At 33.4% G+C, this 15013-nt stretch overlaps 1 protein-coding gene across 12 annotated transcripts in view; it reads right to left on the bottom strand.

Moving 5' to 3' along the window:
- The window catches only part of Ca-alpha1D (Ca[2+]-channel protein alpha[[1]] subunit D), a 960824-nt gene that overhangs the window by 77725 nt on the left and 868086 nt on the right, over positions 1-15013 (bottom strand). For all 12 annotated transcript variants that reach the window (XM_072546534.1, XM_072546531.1, XM_072546539.1 and 9 more), the window contains one exon: positions 3511-3563. In XM_072546534.1, the coding sequence (XP_072402635.1) occupies positions 3511-3563 (53 nt within the window). The remainder of the gene's footprint in view (positions 1-3510; positions 3564-15013) is intronic.

Raw genomic sequence — 15013 nt, 5'->3', positions numbered from 1 at the left:
GATAGAACATCTTAATAAAGAAAAAAATGACTTCATTTTATTAACAACTTTCTAGCAAATAGATCGTTTTCTGTAAGAGTTAACAACTACTATTCCGAAAAACAGGATGAAGAAAATGTGACCACTCAAGGCTCATTTATTAGCCCTACTCTTCTGTATCGCAATTAATGACATAATCAAAAACCTCATAACATCTTTATCAGGTTCACTGCCGAGGCATTTAATTTATTTAAATTAAAAAAATATATATATATAGGCCTCAAAATAGTATCGGCCAATATGCCCGCTCCTGCGCTGGCCATACTTATTCTCCCACCACGTCGGGCGGTCAGTATAGCGGCCATCATTACTAAGCTCGTTCACATCACTCACTGTTATTGTTTATGTGCCATAACGCATGTTTTTAAGTTTATAATTAGTTATTTGTGAATTGTTTAGATAACTTTTACACATGGTAAAACTAGCACGGGAAATGCCACAAAAAAGATGAAGTATGTGTTTATATTTTTGAGGTACAAACTGTATGTTTTATTGCAAATGAGTTCGATAGTAATGATATATATCGTGAGGATATATACTCTCAAGTTCAGATGAAACTGATTTTTCATCAGATTACGACAAACTAAATCTGAAAGTAGTATATGCTATAAAGAACCATTATGTCCATCTTTTAGTAATGGTAATAATGACAAAACAGCACTGAAAAAGATCATTAAACTGTAAATACTGATAATATGGATAATGATATTGGAATGACAAATCAAGCGTCGGTCGAAAATTGTTCCATTGATGAACAAACAGTGGAAAATGAGAATTTAACAAATGATGTGCAGTGAAAAATGCCGGTTGGTAGTCATCAGCAATTTATTTTTTCTAAGATAATGAAAAGAGAACTCACACAAAGTAAAAAAGAAATATACAAGCTAGAAGATAAAGACGGAAAGGCAACAACAGATAAACAAAACATTCTGAAAATAACTCGAGAGTTTTATAAAGACCTCTATACCAGCCAAAGATCACAAGAAAATTTACCGACACGAGTAAAGACTCTCATAAATCAGGGATCGGAAATACTTTTACCCATTACTGTGTCAGAAGTAAGATCAGCTTTAAAGGAAATGAAGAACCATCGATCGCCTGGTGACGATGTACTCGTTATTGAGGCAATAAAAGCAGGAGGAGAAATTCTATTAAAATCAGTAAGCGAACTGTTTAATAAATGCTTACATGCGGGTACTAAAGGTGATATTACTAAATTAGAAAATTATAGACCCATCAGCCTCTTGACACATATGTATAAACTCTTTATGAAAATCTTAACAAAGAGACTAACACCTAAACTTGATTTCTATCAGCCCAAAGAACAGGCAGGCTTTAGGAGAGGATATGGCACAAATGACCATTTGCACACCATAAAGATCTTAATTGAAAAATGCATCGAGTACAACATACCACTGGTTCTTGCATTTGTCGATTACGAGAAGGCTTTTGATACTGTAGAGTTTGAAACCGTACTGGAAGCCCTAAATCAAAGCCGAATAGATTACAGGTACACGTCACTAATCAAAAACATCTACGAGAACGCTACATCAAGTATACGACTACACGAAGACACAGAAAAATTCAGCTTAGGTCGAGGAGTAAGACAAGGAGACAATATTTCACCAAAATTGTTCACGGCAGCTCTAGAGTCAATATTTAAGAACACCCAATGGCAAGATATGGGCATCAATATAGATGGAGAAAGATTAAATCATCTGAGGTTTGCAGATGATGTCGTATTAATCGCAGATAACTTACAGGATACGGTTTCTATGCTACATTCGCTTAAAAGTCTGTCTGAAAGAGCAGGATTAAAGATAAACTTTGAGAAAACTAAACTTATGACAAATCTCGTAATGAGTGGAAATATAACTATCGACAATAATAACATACAACAAACAGACACTTACAAATATCTGGGACACGAGATCAAAATAAACAGAGACAATCAAACAAATGAAATACAGAGGCGAATAGGCCTGACATGGGCAGCATTTGGCAAACTAAGCCATATTCTAAAAAGTTCAATTCCCATGTGTCTCAAGCGAAAAGTTTATAACCAATGTGTTTTGCCTGTACAAACTTATGGAGCAGAGACTTTAACACTTACGCAGAAATCTGCGAATAAACTAAGAGTTACACAACGAACCATGGAACGTGCAATGCTGAATGTGAGCCTCCGAGACCACATAACAAACCGACAAATCAGGCAAAGATCAGGAGTTCAAGACGTCATCGAAAGAACCACGAGACTTAAGTGGAACTGGGCAGGACACTTAGCCAGAACACAAGATGGACGATGGACAAGACGAATTATGGAATGGAGGCCCAGAAATTATAAAAGAAGCCGAGGACGACCACCGACTAGATGGACCGACGACATAAAAAGAGTAGCGGGAAACTGGCTACAAGCGGCCCAGTGTAGAGAACACTGGAAAGAACTGAGGGAGGCCTATGTCCAGCAGTGGACGGAATTGGCTGATTGATGATGATGAATCCTACTTACGCTGCAGTTATGTCCTTGGATGATGCTACCTGTTTCTACGCTTTTTTTATTTCAAAATTGTTGACCTTAAAGTAGATCAAACAAATCTGTATGCAACTCAACAATTACTAACAGATAATGGTTCTCAGAAATCAAAATTACACGAGTGGCATCCAACTGACAGCAGAGAAATATACAAATTCTTTGGTCTTCTAGGATACATAGGCGCAGTCAGAATGCCTTCACCTTCACATTACTGGTTTAGAGATGCCTTGTTTCGAAATGATATTACTTCCAATACCATGAATCGTAATCGTTTTGAACTATTGCTTAGGAAGTGTCATTTATCGGATAATACAAATAACCCAAATATAAACAAACCTCTATTTAACAACACATTCACTAATAAATATATAAATCTGAGATTGAAGAGGTGATTGCTTGTCAGAGATTGAAACTAGAACAATGAAACCAGAACAGGTACAAAACATCGTTTTCCCAAATTGACTCATTAGGAACAAATGAGGTAAATATAACAGCAGATATGCAAGGCATGTTCTGACGCATCCCCCAAATCGCAACCCCCAGTCGTAAATGTAAAACGTCATATTTCACGTGAAAACTTTAAGTTTTCACGTCAATATGTCAAGTTTCCTGTCAAAACGTCACGTGTTACGTCATGTCAAGACGTTTTGTGTTCCGTCAAAATGTCAAGCGTCACGTCAAAACGTCATGCGTAACGTCAAAACGTCACGGACAAATTTTCACACGCGCGACGTTTTTACGTGAAAACGTGACATTTTGACTCAAAATCTGACGTTTGCATATATACTAACCCGCCTTGCATATCTACTTAAAACACATACACACCAGACACATACACACACACACACACATACACACCCACATAAAGAAAAGCATATTCAGGATACATAAATGTGTACCATATATTGTTAATACAATCAATAATGTATAAAACTTACTTGCAATCATCCGCCGTCATCTTGGATCTATCAGTACAGTGCGATAACTTTCCCTAGATATAACATTGTAGATATTAGTGTCTAGTATAAGTATACATTTTGGGTAGGAAGGTTACAAATGAAATCAGAGGTTATTTACTAACGTGCGCAAATTTTGAAAATGAAAAGCGGTTACTTTGCGTGGTTGGCAAACACAAACACTACAATCATGCAAAAGATCGTGCATATTAATAACAGGTATTACAAAATGCGATCACTTGTAGTCATAACTAGTAACAATATTATATTTCAGGACGAATATATGTAATATAGTCAAATCAGGGTGCTACAATAAACAATGTATGTTAACAGATGTCAATTTGACAAGACAAAACATCGTAACATCCTCCTGCATCCATTTAATAAGCCTATCAAAGCCTGATGTAACCAAATGGTGCAGCGGCAAAATGTGATGATTTTTACAATGTTACTGTGCTTGTATAGTGAACCATGATTATCGGTATTATTTAATAGCCTAAATCTAATATTTACCCACTTATACCTATAAATACCTCGTGTCACGTAGGGCATGCCCATAAAAACAGCAAATCCTACGTCACTCACTCGTATATCTATAGGGTACAGCTATATTAGAATCCATTTAGTCTGATTGAAACATCAGAAATTAATCATTTTGTTAGTTATCCATTCTATGAATCGATTATTTTGATAAGCTCTCTAAAACTTTTTTGAATTGGCATAAATTCAACCACCTACCTCTCATCAATCGCTACACTTTTTGTCATAAAATCAATAAACCATACTAATATCTCTTAATATAAAAAATTCCATTTTACCGATATTTTTAGTTTTAAAGTATGTATAAAAATTTTACTTTATTGATATTTTTTCTACAAATGAATTAGGTTGATGTTTTCAATAACGTTATTAATACCCAAAGAATGTACACATATTTTTGTAGTATAATTATTTTTTCTTGTCCATAAAAAGTAGGATAAAATAGTTATCATCTCTGTTTGAAGCAATCTGTTGTTATGATTATTAAATAGTGAATGAAAATACTAAACTCGAAATACTAATGTGCAAAGACGAACTTTAATGAAGTGGAATAAATAGCGAGAATATCTTTTTCAATAATATTAAAATCCTTACGGCAACTGATAGTTGCCAGAGCCTAGGGAAATAAGCAAAAAAAAGTACCCTGTTTGTGACACATTTAATGGCTTGTTAACAGTGTAGGCTTGGCAAATGACAGTTGTTTTGAGTAGTATGGACCTCTATGACAAGAACCTATATGTTTTCTGCAGTCGACATTATTAGTAATTAACAAATTAAGGTCAAAAAACAGTCAATTTTCAATCAGCAAAATGTTAAGCATTTGAAACAAATTTGAGAGTCAGAAAGTTATTTCATATAAAAACCTTTAAAATGGCATTTTTTAAATGTTTCTATACTTATTCGCTGCTTAGAAAATGGCAAAATAAGTAGTTATCAATTTCGGTTTTTTATAAATATTAATAACTTTAAAAAAAAAACAAACTTTTAAGCTTTATATTACATGAAATGTTGGGTCTTATAGTGCTTAAAATATGCTCAAAATTTCAAATCGATTGGTCAAATAGTTTAGTAGTAAATATTGTAAAATCATTTTGCAAAAAGATGTAAATTTTTTGCTTATTAACTTTTGGATTAACTTTTTTACCATCGCCTACAGCAAAATTATTTTGTCATATTTGGGAAGCTTGCATTTTTTTACAACTAAAAAAAATTGTCCTAGAATATTTTGGGTCAAAGTTAGTCCCTTTTTTTTAAATTCACAGCAGCTTTGTTTATAATAATTAAGAGATCTAATTAGCGTCATTTGAAACAACATACTTTAAAGTTTTAATGTGATAAATTCGAAAAAGATTACCTTTTCACGAATTTGTCCACAAAGCTTCAAAGTGTAGTTCTCAAAATCGGCCGGTTTTGAAACTCGCGGGAGCGATGAAGTGGAAGGAGCCGTTAACTGTTTCTCTGGTATTTGTTTATGGATTTTGACGTTTCTTTTTTAATTTGTATGTACTTTTTGCGTTCACTACAAATATGCTTTATCTAAATAAATAAATTGTTATATGTTATATGTTATAATTGTAATTATTGTTTAAAAATTTGCTTTTTTAATTTTTTTTTAAATAATATTTCAGATAATTTTTATTGCAAAACAAATATTTATGATTAATAGACACCTCTTCAATAAACTTCGAATATAATTTATTTATAATAGATTTTATGAAAAAAAAACCAAATTATCCTACTTGACTTATTTTGCCATTTTCTAAGGAAGAAATAAGGATAGAAACATTTAAACATTTAAAAAATGCCTTTTTGAATGATTTTAATAATTAATAATGTCAAAAAAATTAATTGCAGAAAACATACAGGTTCTTATTATAGAGGTATAATCCGACAATGCCATTGAATTTCTAGTTTACACACAACGACAACACCGTAAATAGAGAAGAGTTGGATGGTCAATGTTTTGCTATGCTGAATATGGTCAATTATTTTGCTATGAAGTTTTGCTGTCAATGCTGCATCAACATTTTCTACTCCTTATCCAACATAAGTAAAAATTGATAATTTTTTAATTTCAAAATTTTAAAACAATTGCTTATTAAAAAGTACATTTTTTGGTTACTTTGATGGTGTTAATCAGGAATCTGCAAGCATTTTTTGATTTAGCTTCTAGGTATTAGAGAGCGCTCTTCAACTCTATCTGTGTATCTTTCCATGATCTTTTAAGATGCTATCTTCACATCTAAGTCTAATGGTCTCTTGTCCACTAGCTTCTCCTCCTATATTTGGTTATAAATGTAACCGATCAACATTATTTGTCGATATTTCGGTACCTAAAAGCCGGATGGCAAAGGATCTTGCAGATTTTTAATCAGCGCCATCAAATTAATTAGAGTATGAATTATTTAACCATGAAAGAGAAGTAGAAACTGGAAGTGGTAAAAATAGACTATATAAGAAGAGCCTGTCTGATATCCAGACTTGATCACATCCCAAATGAAGAACGAAGAATAAGCATAGGAAGGATTTACAATACTGTAGATACAATATAATCCAAATAACTTTTATAGTACAAGCATGTAAAGCGAACAATGGCCAAAATAGGCCTTAAACTATGAAGAGAAAAACATTAGAATGGAGAGAAGGAATCAGGGGAATAATGATAGATAGAGCCATAAATGCATGATGAATGGACCTACCGAAAGGGGTGTAGATCTAAATGCGGAATGCGGCAGAGTCTGTAGGACCCCCATAAATGTTTATACTATTTAAACAAAATTTAAGGGAAGCTATGGGGTAGCAAGCGATTATAATAGCCTTTTCTACTCAAATGTCAAACTCACCTTTACGTGGTAGGTAGTCCCTGTTAAAAACCTAATCAGGCTTTGGCCATTTGCCTTAAGTAGTACCTCATTTGCCAGTTGACAGCTTCGAGTGGAAGAATATGCATTCCATTAAAGATTCAGGAGATCTTGAGACACTACTCTTGAGTTTTAGAAACTACCAAAACATGCCTATTACAATGAAATTCTTTAACACAAAATCGAACAGATAATGAACTTGGGTAGCATCAAATGGAACCACTAAGAACGAAATTGACTTTATTTTAACCAACAGGATTGCTACAATAAAGATGTCAGTGTAATAAATAAATTTCAAATAGGCAGCGACCATAGACAAAAATTGTTCTAGATCTGAAATTATAGAGAATAGAATTAATCACAAAATCAATAGTAACCGGTATAAATATTAACAATCTAAAAGAAAACTCAGATCATTACCAAAGGACAATTAATAAAAGATTATAATCGACAGCTCTCGAGAGAGCTAAAGAATCGAAGGCTCTCAATAACAAAATGAATATAGAAAACTGTCTGATAAAACCAAAATATTGCTAAAACAAAGAAGGGAAATGAAAATAAGTAGCAACATATAGAGCAACATATACAATACACAGCACTTTGTAAAACAATAAGGAAAAGTATTAAGGAAGGCATAAGATAATACTATGAAGGACTGGTAGCAAATGCAATCGAAAACAGAAAAACTATAAGAAAACAAGAAAAGCATTAATCATTGGAAAAAAGCAAATCATTGCTCTAACAAATGAAAGCACGAGAATTACAGACAGAAAAGAAATAATACAATTCGTGACTAAATTCTACAGTGAGATATACAAAATCCCTAAAACACTTGAAAAAGCAATCAGTAACCAAGAAGATGTACCAGAAGTCCTTGCGGAAGAAGCGTAATCGACAATTACAAAAATGAAAAGCGGCAAAGCAACCGGAATAGATGGCATAACAGTAGAACTTCTTAAATATGCTGGCACAAACAACCTGGAAAATATAGCAGGCATATTTACGATATGCCTGCAACTTACAAAAATAGTATTTGATTTCAACAAACTACAAAATCCAAAACTGATAAAACAGCTGACAAATATATATTATTTACAATAGATTATATTAACAGCAAATGAACAAATTTTAAAATGGCCTTAACTAAACTGTAAAAAAGTCTTAGTTAAAAGCAAGAATATAAAAAATAGTAGATAATGGATGAAATATTCAGTCTGATGAATAAAAAACAAGGTATAAAATAAAGACAAACAACAATACAAAGATCTACAGAAGGAAATTGATTCGCAATTAGGTGCATTGTGTGAAATTTCACCAATTAAAAATTTACGACGAAAATATATTCGGCAGCCTCTTTGACTTGATTTATGAAAAAAGTTATAAGAAAATTAGTTACTAGATGCTAAACTGCATTTAAGTTGAGAAAATGACAACAGGAACTGTAGAGAAATATTGTAACGTTTTATTGTTCATCAGTGTTATTACCGTAATCCACAGTGATACCACGGTGTAAAAAACAATCTGGTTAACTCACATAATTTATAAATAAGTGCAACTGGCTGGCCTAGATAGCCTGCCTCTATTATTTAGGCGGTCCCAATATCGTCGTGGTGTAGTTTATAAGTATACAACAGTGGAGTGGAGAATATTTTAAAATTTTTATCAACTTTTCTAGTACATTATTACACATCATGATATGTTCTTTGTACGTTCAATTTAAGTAATTATAGTAGGATTTTACACTTAAATGCTGATGGTTGAGATTCAAGCAGTTTTGCAATTCATATGTTAGTGCATAGCGAGATTAGTCTCCCTTTATTTTAGAAATTGGAGATAATAACTCTCGAATGAAACACGATTTTTCTGAGAGAGTGTTAGTTGGCAATAATTTTTTTAAAATAAATGTGCACTTAAACATATTCGTATGCTGTGCATTTGTGAATTTATTGGTTATATTTAAATTTTTATGTTAAAATCTCTTATATGTATGTGTAAGTTTTTATTTTGAATAACTTTGAAGAAAATTTTTAATAACTACAAAATTTATGTAGCTTGAAATCACATCATACAAACAATTTTTATCAAATATTGTTTAAATAGTTTAAATGTTATGAAAAGTTTTATGTTAATTACAATACATATATATGTTTTCTTTTTATAAATAGTTAAATTAAAAAACCAAAGTTCACCATTTTTGTGTGTAGGTAAAGCTTCTAATTATTGAAAATGCTCTGAAAGCTTACCAACATCAAGAAATCGATATGATATCCATGAAGTCAGCTGTGATGGCAGCACATCTCGAAACAAAAAAATAAAACGAAGAGGATAGAAGATGATAGCTCAGCGTCGACATTGACAGACAAATAATGATAGCAGCCAGACACATAAGACATACACACTAACGCAACGAAGAGAGCAGAAACAAGACAAGATAGTGAGCGTGATTTGTGAGCGGCGTACATGTTCTCTACGCATGCCGCTATATCCATTACCCGCTAGTTACTAATCCGCTATCCAGCTACAGCCAGAACATGCACACGTTCAATTAATGTATTCTTACAATGTGAATGTGCAGAATGGACTCTGAAAATAATACAATGGTAGATATGGCAACAAATAAATAATTACAACTCTAAGCCATTAGTTACGTAGATTTCATACACAATATTTAACCTATTACCAAATATTAACCATTACCAAATATTAACCACACTATTATTTAATTAAAAAGGAATAATGCCCAGTAGTTGGCTGTATACCATAAAGTTAAAAAAACTCGACTATCGAAGTAAAACACTTCTGTTGTTATTCGTATATTAACTTACAAATTAAATTTAAAAATCTAAAAGGATCAAGTTCAGAACGTTTTCAGACTAATCAGTCCATCTTCAGTGAACTTTGTAGTACTTGCAAAATAAACCCAAATTGGGTTTAAATGGATTAAACCACAATTAAAATTGTTAAATTATCTGGCTATACGTCGATGAACTTGGATTGCCTACAGGGAACATAAGCCCCTACTCGAAAGAGTTTTCTACATTAGAACTAAGTTGGCATTTAATTTTCTACAGTTCGGATATAGAAAACTCTTTCGAGTAGGGACTTATGTTCCCTGTAGGCAATCCAAGTCCATCGGCATATAGCCAGATAATTTAACAATTTTAAGTATGGTTTAATCCATATAAACCCAACCGCTTTTTGTTTTTGGGGCTATTTTACAAGTACTACAAATTTTACTGAAGATGGACTGAGTAGTCCGAAAACGTTTGAACTTGATCCTTTTCGATTTTTGAATTTAATTTTTCATTAACGATACCAATTACAATAGAAGTGTTTTACTTTGATGTTCTAGTTTTTTACTATTATTCAACTGTGCAACCTGCCTTTTTGTTAGTTTGTTCAATTGTATCTGTCTATTTTTCAAGCATCTGATTACATTTTATTTCTACATCCTAAAGTATGCTTTTTGTGACTTTGAAGATACTAGTTTAAGCAACAGCGATCATTTGCTAACGTGCTATGTATTTGTTTTGTTTCTTTTGATTTCATTCAACAAATGACGGATAAATACGATATTAATCGACTACTAAGGAAAGCTTTGGCTCTTAGAACTTTACTGGAAACACCAAAACAATTATATTACATTATAGAGGCATTAGTGTAACCAGTCACATAGGAAGAGTTTTGAAGTAAAGTACTAAAAATTATTTTCCAGATATATCCAGATATTTCCAGAACAAAGCAGGTTTCGGAATGGACGATTCTGTTGGAATAATATATTTTTATTGTATCAAGTGTTAGAAAAGATATTAGAAATAAATTTAAAACCTTACCTAATGCTTTTAGACATGGATAAAGGTTACCAAATGTTGCGATGTAGTAATAAATACGATGTTTGATGCATGAATAACTTTTTGGAGCCTTCATTCATGGCCCGCTCAGTTCATTTCAGCCATACTATACGCTCTATGACATCTGTTACGCCTTTCCTTCTTCTTATTTCTTCATTTGTAACTCTGTCTGAGAGTCAGTTAAAGTAGCGAGCGTTCCATTCGTCTTTTCCCTACTCTGAGTTTGGTTGCTATAGCCTGGGTTAAGAAAAGTGTTTCGGCTCCGTAAGTCATAACTGGAAGCACACATTTGTCTAACGTCTTCCTTCAACAACAGTTTGGTTGTCCCTAGCAATTTGGATTAAAATATTTAAAGTAGGTCTGTTAACTCTTTCCCACTCCGTTTAAAATTTAGATACAAAAAGCTCTAATTGTATGGAGAAAAAAATGTTTGAGAATTGAATAGAAATTAAAGATTACTAAAGAATTTTTGGTTATGGTAGATCGGGGCAGATCCAATTTGTGAGCCCTTCAGACACACTTATACTTCCTAAGACAAATTCACTGTATCACCCCTATCATACGGACTGGGCCCATAGGACCTAGTCTTCGGTGTTTCTGGAGCCCAGGCTGCTCCATTGTATAATCAGCAGGAACCTCAAATCTGAGCTCTTTCTGCCGTTCCGAGCATGTAATCCTTTAGTAAGGTGGCCTCACAGAAAGCCACAAGTCTCTTTAAGGGTAACTCTCCTATTTGGCTCAGTTGCATTAAAGCCGAACCCAGGATCTACCACCTCTGCTAGGCCAGTGCCGGATACTCCCAGAGGACATTTGAGGAGCATATTACATAGAGAGCACCGTGGGCCATCCGTCAATTCAAGAAGATGAAGGCACCGCCTGAGTCTATAATATTTTATAGAAAGTGTTTAAGGAGAGCGATGCCTCTATAGTTCTCACAAAGCATCGGATTTTCTTTTTTATGAATTGAGCAAACACGTGTATCATACCATTCTTCTGACATCTTCTTTTTCTTTCAAAAGTTAAAAATAAAATTATTTGTCTTAACCTAAAAAATATTTTAACAGCCTAATTATAACAAAAACCTAGTAGATAAGTCAGATGGTTTAAACTTCTTGAGTCTTTTACTTCCTTCTGATAAGTTTATTAGATCACTTGCTACTTTGTTTGGATGTGATTTCATTCGTTCGCGATAGTATACACTAAAGTTTTTGATCACTTCTTTAACACTGAGAACATTAAGATCCTTATGAATTATGCTGTTGGGTCCATACCATGGCGCGTTCACTAGTATGCGTAGTATCTTTTTTAGAACCTTTGGATAATGTCTATATTAAAGTTGCTGGCGGTGCCCCATAGTTGATTACCATAAGTCCAAATCGGTGTTATAAAAGTTTTGTATAGGAGCTGTTTGTTTTAGAGGGTGAGTTGTGATTATTTTCCTAGGAGCCAATAATACTGTTTCAGTTTAAAACTTAATTATTTACTTTTAGCAAAGATGTGCTTTACATACAGGTTGACAGTTATCTCGTTTCATAGTAAACAAAACATTAACAGATTTACTGGCATTTGCTTTCATACGTGAAGCCAGTTTTGTATTTTGTCGAGAGCGATTTGTAACCTTCTAGAGGCAGCTTCAGACCATGTGATGCTATAATAAATCAGCGTAGGTTGCAACTAGCGCTGATTTGGTTGTTGATAGATCGGCAATAAATAGCAAGTACAGGGTTAACCCCAGTAAACTTCCTTGTGGTACTCCTCTAAAGAGAAAAAAAATCGAATGGGGTGGTGTTTATTTTGACTTGGATTTTTCACACAGCCAGATAAGATTTGATCATTTAATAGAAGGGGTATGGTAAGTTTTGTTTTATTTTGTAAAGTATATCTAGAAAGGCTTCACTACAGTATCTTTTGCCTTTTAGGTCATTGCTGATTTTTTCTACCACACGATGAATCTGTTCCACGGTGCCCTGTTTGTTTCGGAAACCAAATTGATGGTCAGGTATAGTTTAATTCTTCTGTTTTCTTCCAGGTTTTAGTATCATTATTATTTCACCAATGTTACAGGGATAGCAGAAGTACTTTAATCTTATTGCTGCGTTGATTATTTGCTGAAGTACTTTTATGGCTGTAATAGGTAGTATTTGTAAAGTTTAATCTCTTTTTAAATGAAACATGTAGTTTTCATTTTTCTATTTCCTCCACTCTAGAAAAATATTACATTATTCATTTCATTTACCACATTTCACGCTTTTTTAGTCTCTTGCAGAGTCATCACTTTGATATTGTGCTTTTCAATTTCTAATAATATCTCTTGATCATATGACCCCCCTTTGTCTCTATAGATTCCCCTCACGTTCAATATGGCTATCTGTACTTTAACTCCAATACCGTTACTTAATCTGGTTTCCTAAATTCCTTGCCATTTCTTTTGTAATGGTATTTTTCTCTACCTATTTGTTTGTCAGTTTTTTGTTTTTTCTAAGGATATTGTATCTTTTTTCCAAATCCATTGTTACTCTCCAATTGTTATTTTTATAATAATATTAGGACTGCCCAGAACGCTGCTAGTTTCAATTGTTACATGTGGAGTACTGACATGGAACCGATGAATCCTCTTTACCTACAAGTATGTTTGAACGGGATATACTAGACATAAACTTTGAACTGTGACAACAGAACATGGAGGCGTAAATACAAATGTGAACTGCAGAACATATACAAGCATAATATGTGTGAAAAATATATAACCATAATTAAACAAAACCGTTTATAATGGACATCAGTTAGACCAAATTTATGACAAATTTAGTTCCCAGCGAACACCTAATCATCCAAAATCAAGTGGTAGAATTGACAGAAAAGTACATATATCTTGTTCATGAAATCAGAATAGGCAAGGACAACCAGACCTGCGAATTTCAACGACGAATAGCACTTGCTTGGGCGGCGTATGGTTCACTAAGAGACATCTTTAAGAGCAACATCCCGATAGCTATGAAACGGAAGACATTTGACCAATGCGTTCTTCCTATTATGACATACGGAGCAGAAACTCTCACGCTCACAAAAACAACAGCACTAAAAATGCGAGTGGCACAAAGGCGCATGGAAAGATCGATTCTCGGCGTGACAAAAAAAGACAAAATAAGGAATCAAGACTTAAGGAAAAGAACAGGTATCAGTGATGTTGTCGAACGTATAGCCAAGCTGAAATGAAATTGGACAGGTCACATAGCGAGACTGAAAGACACAAGATGGACTGGCGTCCACGAGAAGACAAACGCAGCAGAGGACGACCACCAACACGCTGGATGGACGACATTAGACTAATATCCAAGAAATTGCAACAAGAAGCACAGAACCGTGAAGAGTGGCGAAAAATGGGAGAGACCTATGTCCAGCAGTGGACAGAAGAGGTTGCATGATGATGATGATGATGTTTATAATGGACAGAATATCTAGTCTAGGTCCAAAAAGCAATCACAATCGCCGGTGGACCAAAGCCAAGACTCAAGGATAAAAAAGCGGAGGAGACTAAGGCTCAATTATTTATTATTTTAAAGAAATTAAAACTGGTGAGTTATTTCAACCCACTCTAGCAATATCGCTTAACGGATATTTTAGAAGTGTCGTATGTCGTATGATAGGTATACAACTTTTATCATAAATACAATTTTATATAAATAATGAGCTTGTTGTCATATCTATTCATGATCTATAACGTTCACACAGATACGTTGGAAAATAATAAAACTATTTACTACCGACGTGCAAAAGAAATATTTATTATACATATATACTTTTGTACTTGTTTTTATTTTTGTAATACCATTGTTATAATCATTAAGCAATATAGAGAAAACTTGTCGTTTCTTTGTTGGTCTGGACAGAGATTGTACTCCAAGCTGTAGAGACAAAAATGAATGATTTTGAACACTAATTAGTGAATTTTTGAAACCAGCCCAGCGCTATAAAAGGCAATACCCAGAGTAACCTTCAAGAGCGTGCAACTTCAAGCTATTGGATATAATTTTATGTCACTTTTAAAGTGAAAAAAACGGTATTTTTTGGTTATTTATATTTTTGTTGTATCAAATGAACATTTTAGGGTACAATGAATACAATATTATAAAAGTAAATAAAAAAAAGCTTTAATTAGAGCTATGCTACATTAAATTTGACCCAATAGTTGAAGTACAAAAATGTCAATTTTAGATTTTGAAATAACTTGTG

This window comes from Diabrotica undecimpunctata, chromosome 10 (genome assembly GCF_040954645.1).
Source record: "Diabrotica undecimpunctata isolate CICGRU chromosome 10, icDiaUnde3, whole genome shotgun sequence".
Classification (NCBI taxonomy): domain Eukaryota; kingdom Metazoa; phylum Arthropoda; class Insecta; order Coleoptera; family Chrysomelidae; genus Diabrotica; species Diabrotica undecimpunctata.
This window is presented reverse-complemented; position numbering and strand designations above follow the sequence as displayed.